Source organism: Centruroides vittatus, unplaced genomic scaffold, assembly GCF_030686945.1.
Source record: "Centruroides vittatus isolate TY-2023 unplaced genomic scaffold, ASM3068694v2 contig_401, whole genome shotgun sequence".
Taxonomy (NCBI): Eukaryota; Metazoa; Arthropoda; class Arachnida; order Scorpiones; family Buthidae; genus Centruroides; species Centruroides vittatus.
In genome coordinates, this window is record NW_027122216.1 from 236,547 (window position 1) to 251,533 (window position 14,987).

The 14,987-nt window shown below is 24.3% G+C and overlaps 1 protein-coding gene across 16 annotated transcripts in view; it reads right to left on the reverse strand.

The window, feature by feature from the left end:
- Positions 1–841: 841 nt before the first annotated feature.
- The window catches only part of LOC136976541 (uncharacterized), a 100,667-nt gene continuing 86,521 nt past the window's right edge, over positions 842–14,987 (reverse strand). For 15 of the 16 annotated variants that reach the window (XM_067271869.1, XM_067271868.1, XM_067271866.1 and 12 more), the window contains 2 exons: positions 8,846–8,982; positions 842–2,092 (listed from right to left, as the gene is read on the reverse strand). In XM_067271869.1, coding sequence (XP_067127970.1) covers positions 1,846–2,092; positions 8,846–8,982 — 384 coding nt within the window. In that variant the 3' untranslated portion in view covers positions 842–1,845. Of the gene's footprint in view, positions 2,093–8,845; positions 8,983–11,752; positions 12,731–14,987 lie in introns of those variants that run through there. The other variant, XM_067271870.1, reaches the window with a different exon arrangement.

Here is a 14,987-nt window from a genome sequence, read left to right on the forward strand (position 1 = left end):
CGTATTCCGTGTCAAATGGCTCTACTTATAAAATTTTATGACTAATCAATTCAAGAATCTTGGTCATATTTTTGACAGCTGAATGGTCAAGCAGATAATGAAAGACAACTGCTCTGAGGAATCTACAAGGTTGAAAAACTCTGGGAATTTTTCAGGGGTGATCCATTCCAAATATATACTGCCAGTTTCTCACCACCCAGCTGTGCTAAACAAAAGGGTGTCCACAGAGAGGAAAGAGTTTAAAAGAATCATTGCAAGAAAAAGTAACAATAGGATTTTCTGAATATATTAGATAGATGAGAAAGAAAAAGGTATTTTATAGAAATAGTAGCTAATTATAACGAGAATTTTTCACAGCATTAGTAATATCATTTTTAAACTTTGTCTTTTTAATACAAAATTTTTTTGTTGGGCTGCATTTAAAAAAAATGTAGACAAATTCCCACTGTCGCTCGTTGTCTGTCCTTCATTAATCTCGAGAACGGAGTTAGACAGATGAAACCAGATATGGAAAGCTTAGTGACAGAAGGCCCCGATGAACTATATACGAACTTCCGATTTTCACAGAAACTGACGTTTTTTAATTCAAAAATTTGCCTCTGAAAGAGTTAGCAATAGTCGTGCTAATTATCTAACAGGAAAAGTATGATGTACAGGGGCAAAACATACTAATTTGATGTGATAAGCATATATTTTTTAAATTAAATAAATTAAAAATATGATTAAAAATTGCAGTCCGACATTATGACGATGCCACAATAAATAATTGCCTGTTTTAATTATTTTGCTTATAATTAACATATATTTGTGAGTAGATTAATAACTAACAAAAGATTAGCAATTCAATTCATATTTATCTAAATGATAATCCTTTATTCCCAATTCTGACATTACAATAAGTATGATAATGATAGGAAAGATAACAAGCTAATTACGATAGTAAAAAATTGTATGGTCCTCATCGCGATAACTTCATTTTATGTGAATAAATATTATAGATGCTATTTAAAATTGATATGAAACAAAATGCAGCCTTCTGCTTGGAACATAATAATTGCAATTTATTGCTCATTTATAATCAAAAAAATTAATTTGTGTAAATTTAATACATTTTTGTGTGTGCACACAATACTTCCACATTTAAACATCAAAAATTGTTAGCATCTTGGAAGAATATTTCTATAGCACCACTTAGAAGCTATTTTCTAAATTGAACTATCTGACTAGGAATCATTTTGAATGTTCCTATAAATCTTAGGCACTATAATGCTTTTCCAAAAATCGTTTTTTTTTCTTAAACATTGTCTTTCAAATGGAAAATTTCTTGGAAATTCTTTACATAATTTCTTTTAAAGACTAAATTTATAAAGGAATATAAAAAACTTTGCATTAGTAGAGTTTAAATATGGATAAATATATTTAAAGCTTGTTAGCCTTAATAAAAAACATTTGTATTATTTATATTTTACATAGAAAATATTTTTTTTCTTTTATAATAGTGCAAATATGGAAAAAATGTGACAAATAAAATGTTGACAAGACTTCAGTGAGAATAGCAGCATAGAATGGTTTGAAAAATCATACCACTCTAATGTATAATTTGTATAATAATAATAATAATAATAATAATGTATAATATATATTTGTGTACATCACTGTTTAAATAGTTTTTAACAGCAATTATTATAAAAAAAATAAAAATATATAAACTTGGCATACTTATATAAAGTGACTGCAAGCTGTAATTAAATCTCTTGTGCATATAAATACAGTATGTTATCAACAGGAAAAGATTTTTTTTGTTCAAAAATTAATTTTACAAGAATATTTCACTTCAATAATATTTCAAGCTACAACTTGCTGATCAAAAGTTCCTTGTAAAATTGACTTTGTTTCTCCATTTGTGTATTCGGAAGGATCACCATTTTGACTCAGATCTCTTAGGACTGGAGTGTTGGAACGACTACGATTCCATTTTTCTTTGTGTTGTTCTCGGCCAAAACCCTCATCGTAATTTCCCCTAGATATGAATAGTTGCTTAAAATGAGGAGTGCAATAAAGCTTACCACCACTTGTTGTGTAGTTCTCTAACCTACATGAAATAAATAATATGAAATTATTCCCAATATACAGAAAACATGATTTTTAATTTACATAGAATGATTAATATACCGTATTTTGAAAATATTTATTAATGTAACTGTTTAAAAATCATAAGATTTAATTAGTCGTAATTTTTTTTAAATTTATAGTATATTACTTAACTGCTTATATGTTTCAATATACAGTATTACACTATTATCTGATGTTATTAACTATAATAATAACTTTTATACTGAAAAATTAGAAAAGAATTTTTTTGATTTTGTCTGTTAAGAAAATTAAGAACTATGATTTTTTAATCAATCAATCATAAATATTTTTGAGAACGTTTTTTTACAAACAAAACATAATAAACTATTAGATAACCACTATTAATAACCACAGTACTTTTACTCTTATAAAAACTTTCACTGCAGTAAAAAGATTATTTTGCCAATATTTTCCATCTTCTTAAACAACCTTCCTCAAGCATTCATTCATTTTTGAATTGTAAATTCCCTGAATGTCAATTAATAAAACCAAAAACCACAATTATAGATATTGTAATATTTGACCCAGAACAGCACAACTTCATGTAATAAAATTATGGATTTTAAATAAATGAATTTATAAATTAATTTAAAAAAGAAATCAACAATATAGAAATTAATTTAAATATCAGCTCTTGAATATTTAAATTGTTTTTTATTGAAATTTAACATGTTCATATTTGATATAATTAATATAATAAAATACAAAATATTAAATTATCAAAGTATATTTTATTCTGTTATTTTTGTTTTCTTCTTTATCATTTTGTTATGATTTATAATCCTGATAATGAAGTTATTCAAACACTGTCAAATTTTTAAGATGAATTTTTCTTTTTATAAAGTTTGCTTTATTGGAGTCATTGGTTAATATCTTCTAATTATAAAGTAAAATATTTGTGACATTTAAATTTGGAACATTATCTTAATGTAGCAGTTAAAATATATTGACAGAAAATTAGAGATTAATTAGAAAAATTTTAAATACAAATAGGTTTTTTCTAATTTGTTTTTACATATAAAACCAATTTTGTGCAGATAATTTTGCATATTTCTTTAAATATCAATTATATAGATTACATTACAAACAATTTCCAGAAGTACAATTATGCAGTAAATTTACAATATTAGAACCATTTAAAATCTAGAATACAGTAATTTTATTATTTATGACATAATTATTCAAACTAAAACTGTATTATTATTTTAAAATAGATTTAATAATGAAATTTTTTTACCATAAAAGAATTTTAAAAAAGTGATTTATTTGAAGCAATGTATCAGTAAAAGTTTTAATATATCTTTGTTATATTTAACTATCTGTTTACTTATTGTTTTGTTTTAAAACAATTACTTTATGAATCTATTATAAATGATAAATCAAGTGTATCCTATGAACTTTTCTAAATCAAATATTTGTGAATTGATAGATAATTTTACAATATAAACATCAATTTTATAACACAAATTAGCAACTAAAACTGCTAGAATTTTTCTTCAGGCTAATTTTTTGATATTTTTAATCAAATTGAATAAACTTGGCTTAAGTAAAGTCAAGTTTACTTAACTTTACTTCCTGCAACATCTTGCAGAAATTTAAAAAACAAAAATCAAAGAATTCTAAATTATTAATTTTTAGAAAATCTAGAGAATGGATTTGTACTCATAGAGAGGAAAATAAATTTGACTAGAATATGTTTATTAAAATTAAATTTTTCATTAGATTAGATTTTGTGAAAAATATCTGGCAGTTTTTACTGATCTTTTAGAATTTCATAATCTCAATCATAATTCCGCTTAAGTTATTCTCTATTTTGCAATTTGAACAAGCAGAATTGTAATTCTAAAAAGCTTTTGATATATTTTCATCTTCTCTGTCTTAAATAAAAAATTATATAAACATAAAATTTATATATAAATATCAAAACAAATATTCTATAACACAACTACTAGAACAGAATTTCTCAAACTATGGGTCATCTTAAAATTTTGATGGGTCGCAAAGTAATACTACTCTCCACAGAAATACTTGTAATGCTTGTACTGGTATTACTGAAATATTTTTAAGAACTAGAAACATTAGATGATATTGTTAAGTACTGAAAAATTTTTTAACTTTTTTCTTATAATTATTATTGTCATTTAGTAACAAAATTAAGATTATAGAATGTGTGTATATGAAATTGATTTCTATTTTGAATAACATCAAAATAGATATTTTATGTAAGGTCATAGTGATAAAGCCATTTAAGTTGCATTGGTTTTGAAAATATTTCATTGTTCAAACTTTTAGGTTTATTGCCACTAAATTATAAGAAAGAAATAACAGATAACTTTTGGCACAAGTGGGTCAATAAATAATTTTTAAAGAATTTTTACCCCCGTATATATATACAAAATATTAATAGAATTGACAAAATCTTCTTACAATCTAAAAAGTACATTTTAAGAAAGGATTTGTTAAGTTTATAAAATAAATTGTAATATTTTTCAAAGTAAAATAGATTCCTGAATAATTTTGAGAAGATCTGTTTTATTTACAATCGTCAGTCTTATATTTTTTTAATAGTTACTTAAATTTCAATAATAAAAACTGAAATTGAAGTTATTTGTTACAAATTGAAACTGGCCTAATTACTCTTAACAGAAATGTACTCAATAATACATTTCGTATGTAGAATTATCAATAATGCATAATTTTATTTTGTTATAAAATTTATATTGACTCCAGTTTAAAGTATAAAATATTTTTAAAAATATGGTAAACATTTGGTCATAGAACTATTACAAACAAATATATTGGGTCATGTCAGCAAAAAATTTGAGAAATGCTGTACTAAAATATTGAAGATAACCTTTTACTATTTGTGAAGCTGAATACTTTTAACTCAGAAATAAATAAATACTAACTTTAGTGCCAATTAGTTTAATAATTTAAATTTTTAAAGTAAGATTTATTCAATCAGATTAAAAAATTATGAATAAAAGTATTCATGTATTATAATGAGTTTTTGTTGTGAAGTATTGAATTATCACACTTTTTCAATTGTAATTCAATAATCATAATTGAAAAAACATCTAAAATAAAATATAATTCTATATTCATTTCAACAAAAATTTTAATTTTTTATTAAAGAAAAAATTTTTTAAAATTTTATAATTTATACTGCTGACTGCTTATATAAGTTTTATATAATTTTTAAAAAACATAGTATAAAAATAGTAAAAATATTTTAAAATACAGTAAAAAGGTAAAAGTTGACCTTTTCTGTATTTTTATATATATATATTTATTTATTTATTTTATTTATTTATTTATTTCCAATCATCTGCAGAAACTGATACTTAAATATTGTTTGTTCTAACTTAAAGCATGCAATATTTTATTTTTGAATAGAAATTTTGTTATGATATGTATTAAAGAAAATATAGTAAATTATTCATTAGAACAATCTGTTGACAACATTTGAAAATTTACTTTAATTTCATTAAAAAAACCTATAAAGTTAACAGTTTATAAATTAATATAAAAAAAATCAGCCATAGTAAATTCAATAATTTAATCTGCATTATATTTATAGTGTTATTTAGCAGAGATATCAAATTAGATGATATTATCCAATTATCTAATTTAAACTCAATTAAATTAAGACTAAATAAAACAAGTGACTATGTAATTATTTCTGAGATTTTTTTCTTAAATATAATTTAAGATTTCCATTATCTGTACTCTTCTAAAGTATTGATTTTAGTAGTAATCTTTGGAAATATTTTCTTTAAAAAAATTTTATATATTAAAGAAAGCAACCTGAAATTTTCCATCTAAATTTAATTTATGGATATATACCATTGTTAAGAAAATTAATTTTATTAAAAATGTTCTTAACAATGGAATATATGTTAATTGATTTAAATATAAGCAAATATTTTAATTTTTAATGTAATCTGCAAATTTGTTAATTTAATTAAGCAAAAATCAAATTTAATTAATTTACCCAATATACTGTATTTATAGAATACAGTCAACTCCGCATAAGTCGACACCCCAAAGGGAAGTGGAAATGTGTCGAGTTATCCGATGTGTCGACTAAAGCAAAGTGGAAAAAAAACCCACAAAACTACAATTAGGATCATACAGTAGTGCGTTATACAGTAGTATAGGCTTACAATACATTGTGTCCTCCATTTACAATTACTCTGTAGATGAAACACTGAAAAATTCGTTTAGTGTTGTTTGTTTTGAGCACTTAACTGTCTCAATTTTCTTTTTCAACGATTACAAACGCCTTGAAAACAATCTTCGCAACTGTCAATTGTTGGCAAGTAACATCTAAGGATTCTTAATGCCTCTAGTGTGAGAAAATGCAAAATTGGATTCTGGTGTGACAATGTAGATTAGGGCTGTCCAAACTTTTTGCCTCAAGGGCCAGATTGAATTTAAATACATTTGCGGCGGGCCACGTGAATATGTGAATTAAAAAATCTCATTATGACTAAGGTAGCATTGAATTTTATTTTTTAAAGTTAATTGCAGATACACCAATACTAAACAAATGTAGCTAAATTATACATAATTAGAAAATTATTTAATGCAACTTTTAATGGGAATGATGGAACTGTGTTTTTGCTGAAGAATTTCTTTAAAGTTGGGATTAAAATCTGAAACACCAATTATAAGCAATGATTATCCAATAAATTTGCCCTGTACTTTGATTTCAGATATTTCACCCTGGAAAAAGTTTAGGTAGTTCTAAACAGAAATAAATTTACAAGCAAATTCTTTTAAATTTGGAAACTCATTTGCATTTTAAATCCTTTTTTTTTAACCAAATATGATTTTTGCATTTTTTTTTCCAATTTTCAATATACATTTTTGAAAATCAAACAGGTTCATGCGAAAAAACAGTATTTTTCAAAAGCCTTTTCAGGCTGGATAAAAATCACCTGCTGGGCCAGGTCTGGCCCGCGGGCCATAGTTTGGACACCTCTGACGTAGATTGTATATTTTCTCTTTGTTTATCTGTTATTATTTTATACATAAAAATAATAAAAATGCCTTAACATTTCATATATATATATATATATATATATATATATTACATTAAATAAAATGTTAAGGCATTTTTATTATATATTAATAAATACCAGGTAAATTAACTCCCCCCGTCTGAAAAAAAAATGAGTTTGCACCACACGTGCAAAGTGAATTCATTTTTTCAGGAGGGGTGACAACTTATCGGAGTGTGGGACAGCAAAAGTATGTAGACTTATCCAGTGGTGACAAGTTAAACAGTGTTGAGTAAACCAAAGTTTTTTTAAAATTAATGCCTATGTAAGTCAGCCGGGACCACAGAAAACTGACTACTTAACCAATGGTGTCGAGTTATTCGGGTGTCGACTTATGTGGATTCGACTGTATATATTTTCAAGATAGAATCTTTAAAAATCTGACAAAGGCTTAATTAGAACAAAACATTAAAGTTAATTGCTGAAAAAGCATGTAAAGTGTTCAGTTTCTTTATATACTGTAGTAGTTTCAGATTCAACTATTATTGAATCTGAACCAGTTTGTTCATTTGTTAGTATATGCTCTAGCAAAAACAAATCATAGATTAACATGTATATGTTTTTAAAAGATAATTTTATAAATTTTTCAAAACTTTTTAACATATACAGTAAACTCCTGATTATCCGGGCTAATGGTGGGGAGAGGTGACACGGATAATCCAAACTATAATTATTTATTTCTAAAATACAACATATTATACATTTCTAAGGCAGACAATTATTTTAACATGTTTAATGCTCATTATTAAGAAAATCTGTGATTTTGGTTGGTTTGCAGGAATCTTTTAATGATTTTTTTAATATCAGTTCGAATTTTTCTAAGAGCTATTATGTCATTAGACTCGAATTCCCATTGGTCGATGTATTCCAACAAAGTGTCAACAGAATTCAGGGTCATGTTATGACTAATGTGATTGATAATTTCTTCTTCTCTACTTTCAGCTGCATTCTCTTGCTCTTCTGGTTGAGTGAGATTGGAAATAATATCCGCACCACTCATTATTTGAAAACCTCCATCATATGAATCATGTTCTAACCACTCCTCAATGTTTTCTCTATCAACATTTTCAAAGCCATGTAAATTTGCACTTAGCTCACTTATTTCAGATACTGTTTCACTTGTCTCGGACTTAATAGAATCCAAAAAAAAAATATCACCTACATTTGGTAGAATTTTCCTCCACGATCGAACGAGTGTTATCAGCTTTATTTTGTTTCAAGATTGAGTTACACCATGTATCGCATCCAGTATTGTCATTTTTTTTCCAAAATTTAATCAAATCATTACCTTCATTACATTATTTTAAAAATTAAATTCATGCACGGATAATTGGGAGTTTACTATATTTATGTACCAAATAACAGTAGTTTTTTTTAAATATGAATACTTGTTTACAGTCCTTTTTTTAACTTTCTTTTTAACTTTTTAACTCACTCAGTCTAAATTTTTCATTAATCTAAATAATCCCATATAATTAGTTCAGATTAGTGAGAGTGTACTGTATGTTAAATTATTAGTTGTTTATATACATCTCAGTTCAAGTTTAGAAATAAAGTCAATAAAGAAAAATTGATTTAATTACATAATAAAAATTTTAAAATCATTTTCTATCTAAACTCTTCAAATAAATAGAAAGAATTTTTACCTCAATATACAACTGCAGTGAGCACATCTGAAACAATTTTTATGAAGTTTTTGTCCACTAGTTTCCATTTTCTCCATTGGATATAATCTCCTTCCGCAGATGTCGCAGACTTCCATACTTGCTGACGATTGTTCTTGCTAAGAGGAGTAGGGGAATATTTCGAACTAAAAACTTATATTTATCACTCAATAACTTAGAATTAATTAGATAGAATAAAGTTCTTTTTATATAAAATTTTTAAATTATAATAATTTATTACTAAAACTTTACTATCTGTAATGAAATGCAAACAAAGGCCAGAAAATTCAACAACTGTCAAAAAACAACTTAAAAGTTTAATATTAAACACTTAGTACAATTCCAAATTAACTACTTTTATTTTAAATTACATAAAAATTATGTTGTCATTACTTTTATATCATTGAATTTTATTAAAAATATGTTAGTTTAACAATTTTAAAATTGAAACACATGACATTCATTTTAACATAAAATCAAATATTCTTAATATTTAAAATACATAAAGTTCTGTTCAAAAACCTCCATCATTGTCATATTGTGGTTTCAAATACAAATGGATGATATCTCTTTTTCAAAATTTATATTCTCTACAGTTTTTTAAAAATATTTTTTTATAGAAAAAGGTATTGTTGGCAACATTATTGGCTGATTATCTTGCAGTGACTGTAGATTGGAAATAAATTATCTATCTGATTAACAGAACAAAAATAACTATTCTTTTGGTCTTAAAAACAAAAAAGTGAGTTATAGACTGATATTTTATAGACTCAAATAAAACTGATATTTCTTGAGTAGGAGAACTGGAAACATCTGAATAGGAAATTCACGTGTTTCCAGTTCATTCATCCAGTTTTTTTCAAAAGTAGTGAAAACTAGTAAATATTTAAATGATTCTTAAGAATAAAGTAAATCCACACACATTGTGAGAAGAAAGAGGAAAGAACTGAGGAAAAACAAAGTCAATAGAAATCTAGATAGATGTTGCATCAAGTTAATGACTGCCCATTCATATTTGTAAAAACTTAATTGGTCACATGTAAATTGATCAGATATGAATAATTTTAAAAAATTTTTGAGAGAAGTTTATAATTGAAATATTGAAGTTTCAGTTAAAAATAAAATGTTTTTCTTCTTTTACAAAATAAGCACAACATTAATTTTTATGCTTTCCAAGACAATCATTCATGTCAAGAATTGAATTTGAACAATGTAGAAACTAATACCAAATTTCAAATGGACCTAGCTTATTTAGTATCAATTATGAAGACCTGAACTGACAAGATTTACTTTAAGTTTATATATGATAGCTGATAGAAATTTAACATTGATCATAATTACCAAAGTGTACTATACCTGAAACTGGATAAGAATCTGCCCAGAGAAGACGACAGAGGTAAGAACAGTTGTACCACAAAGGTTTATCAATAATTATGGATACTCACTAAGTATAATTAAAGAAATTTCTAATTTGTAACATGTTATGAAACACACTTTGAAAAATTATGATAATATGCTAACAAAATCAAGTTAGACAAATGATAATTAGAAATGGTATAAAGAACACAGAATCATTAAATATTTTCTTACCATGAATCTGTAAAGATCAAATTTGATTTTATCACTTGCAGTAATGCCATTTACATTATAAAAGAAAGGATTGTTAAGAAGCTAAATCTGAAAGTAGTATAGTATAGTATATCAAATTCTATAGAGTCAAAAATGTAAGATTAAGCATAAGTTCTCACAAATCTAAAATTGATGAGATGATGAAAAACAAACATTATTTGTGCATAAATTAAATCAAAACTATAAGTTATTGATTACAAACCCTTTTGGTAAATTATCTTGAACATTTTTTTCAAAATAGATCAACTATATTTTGACTAAATATGAGAATTGTATCAAAAATTAATTAAAAAAGATATCAGAGAAATTAAAACACAAATTAAAATTTTTGCGACATAGAACATTATTTTACTTAGAACAAATTAAAATTCCTTGATTGAGATAATATTATGACTAATACTCAAAATAAAATTAGTTTATAAAAGTCAAAATTTGGTACACACTTTGCTAAGCACTTCCCATTTTTATTTAAATTTTAAATGAAGACTCAAATTATAGTTGCCAACTATTCTCCTTTTGAGTACAGTTTAATTTACAAAAGATTAGAATCAAAAAAGAAGATAATGGGGAAGAGAAGATGATTCTTAACAAAATGAGGATAAAGATAACATTTTAAATCAGGGACAATCTCAGATTATTATTTCTTAAACTGATCAAAATTATAAGTCAAATGATTTAAAGCGCTACCAAATTTGTAAATATTATATTAAGAAAATGAAAGATTAGATGCATTGGCAAAATTACCAAATGACATACATTAGGAGTTCTGCAAAATGTTCGTACCATTGTAGATTAGACTTAGTATCCAGTTAACACGAAGAAATTTTGTATTCTTACTTTAGTGTCTTTTTTATTGAGTTATGGAGACTAAACATCTATAAATTTGGCAACAATTGATATCAATTTAAAAAACAAAAATTAAATTTTATTTCAAATGGCTCTTGATAAATGTAAAAAAAATGTGGCAGAGAAAAATATATCTAACTAAAAAGATATTTTATCATTAATCTTAATTCACACAACAAAACTTTATTTTTTCTTTTACTAGAATTACAAATATGTAAACAATAATGTTTCAATAAAAAACTTCAACAATGTCATTAGAAAATTGATTTCATATTGATAGTTAGACACTTGGATCAATTTTTTTTATAACAAAAAGAATTGAAATAAAGTTTCATTAATATTGTTTAGGTATATCAACTTCAACTATAAACTTGGATTGAATTTCATTATTTAAAAATACTCAATGTTTATGAATTTCAATGTAATGTATCAATGTTTAATAACCAACCCAATTTCAAACAATTAAGAATTACAAAGTCAGTTATACAACTTCTCAATCAAGAAAAATTGACTTCCATTATTGAATGGTTGACAATTGCTAATAAATATATATCTAAACATTGATTAAAATGCTATATAATCATTTATACAATAATAATTGATGTTGGACTGTGCAAGACAACAGAACCATTCACATCAGAATGTTTTCTCTATGTAACTAAACTGATTCACATTACAAGAACATATTGTTTCTTAGAATATTGTGATCATCTAAAATTGCTAACCACAATAATGCAGTCAATTCATGAAAGATTGAACAGACTATTGATTACAAATTCAAACACTGGACGATGAAATATTACTAAGGTATTTAAATGGTAATATTTCTAAACACGCACGCACACACATACTAAAAAGGACAGATGAATAAGTAGTTTGTATTTTTAAAAACAATTTCACATATATGCAATTCATTTTTAAATTTTATATTATGATAAATTAAGTATTTGGAGATAAAAAAAAAAACATATTAAATAGATCACAATAGATAATTTGTAAAAAGTTTTAATAAAAAAAATTTGCCAATTAGTACATTTTAATTTTCCTTATAGACTAAAGGCAATTGGCACACCAGTTTTGTTCGCTATATTCTTTTTCCAATAAACAGCATTTTAATTTACATCAGGCATGCAAAAAAACATTTAAATTTCAAAAAGCACCTTTTTATTTTTATTTTTTTTAAATTTTTTTACAGGTTTGTATTTGACTAAAGTCCAATAACAATTTTGATTTGGATTCTATACAATGATTTATAAAATTAACCTAAACCCTTGAATACTTCATAAGAGTGCAGTCACTTGGATTGTAGATCAGTTTGTTGTCCATGCCAGTTGCACTTCGGATATGTATTCACACATTCGATGTACTTGACATAATCTTGAATGATGATTACTAAGAAAAGAAAGAGTTTTTGTCAACCCCTAATGTCTTGTGGACGAACTTGTTAGTTTTATTTTCATATCATGCATATATTTTTCATATATAGGCAATTGATGATGTGAAGAATCTTTAAATGGCTTTAAGTTTGCACTTTCATTACATCAAATTTTATTAGAGACAAAATGTAACTTATTTCATGCAAAGTTAGAAAACCATTTTAAAATGATTAAAATATACATAATATTCCATGTAGCTATGTATATTAAAATTACATGCAACTATTTAAAATCATATATTAAGAATCAAATCTTTCAAAAATATTTATAAAATGATTACTGAAATTGACATTATCTAAAAATTTTCTTTACAATATCAGACAAACTGCTGTTAGAATCAATTGAAAATTTTAAATATTAATTTATAAATCATGCAAATTTCATTTAAGCATATCAAATTCAAATTTAATAATTTTATCTAAATAGAAATTAACACATTTGAAAAACCATAATATTCATATTAAAAATGAACATCAAGATTTATCTTCATTTACTGCTTTATATTAATAAGTAAATATTCTAACCAAACAAGTACTTTCCTTTTAGTTAAAAATTAATATATAATATAAAGAAGCTTATTAAATTTCTTCATATAATAATATAAATATCAAATTACTGTAGTCATTTTAAAAAGTCTATTGTTATTTTAATCCTTTTCAAGTTTTAAAATTAGACATTTTACAAAAATTGTAAAAATTATATATCATAACAGTTCATTTTTATATATATATATATATATATATATTTTTTTTTTAACTGTATATTTCTCTAGTTGGTGCAATGTATTATTTCTGCCTATCTTCAGAATATTCTAGAGGCAGTACATATTCATAAGATGATTAAAAGAGTTTGTCAGTTACTACTACTGTAATTATATTAACACGCGTTTGGGAAAAAACTACTTATATTTTCACTAGCTACTTATTTTTCCTGTGGTTTAGATAATAACTATCTAATTCTTTTTCAAACCTTTTACAACGATTAAATTCCAGACGTCTAATTTTTTCAGATGAATATTTACCAATTAATGAAAAATGAAGATAAACCAAGTATAACAATTTGTCATTTGTTAATTTAAAAATTAACATATATAACAAATTATTAACTAGAAGTTTTAAGTTATAATTTAAATTAACTTTCCAGAAAACAATGGTGCAAATCTGCTACAAAAGGAACTAATTTGTGATCATACTGGTTTCCATTATTTCATATCTCAAACTCACTAAGAATACTAAGTAATGTAACGAGACAATATTCAGTTTCTCTTTTACTGTAAAAATATAAATTTAATAGATTTGTTTAATAATTAGGCATAATCACAGTTACTGTAAGTTCTTTGAAATGATTGTGAAATGATTGTGTTCTTTGAAATGATTGTGAAATGATAAAAATGAAAACATATCTTATATAAGTTTACATTTATAAAGTAATCTTTAAATTCAAACAATGTATGCTAAGTTGTTTTCAAATTTTATTTTAGTTAAAATTTTAAAAGAATATACATTAAAACATTTTATCAATGTAATTAATTATTAACAAATGTAAAATCTTAATTGTTTCAGACTAGTAGCAAATATGCACCATGCATTGTGAAATTTTCATTTACATCTGCTTGAACATTAGATACAAGTATACTATTTGATAAAATTTTTAAATAGTATTATTTATATTATAGTAAAATAAAATTTTTAAATAAGTTTTTAATAATCATCATTATGCAATAAAGCTTTAATTAAAAATCTCTTCTTACATAATTACTTTAATTGGTTGTCACTTATCATTTTACATAAATGATATCAAAAGACTAATGTCAATGCTGGCATTTTTTTTAAATTAGATAAAATTATCATGAAAAATTTTAATTCATATTTATCAAATATAATCAATTTGCAAACAAAATATATGCAATATCTGAAAATACTTATTTTGATAGAACATAAAAAAGAATTCATGGAAACTGTAATAAAATACAATACATTAAAAAATATATATATAAATTTTGTCTTTTTAGTAATTTAATTACATGAAAATAAATTATTGCAAAGTAATAAAAATAATAATAGTTTTTAAATAAAAATCTTTTTGGATGTTGTATGTAATTCCATTAATTTAGAAATAAATGATTTGCTATCCATTTAGTCATCTTATTTACCTCCTTATTTGAGTTTGTTTTTATTTAAAAGCTTTGAATTTATAATCAGTTTGTCTTCATT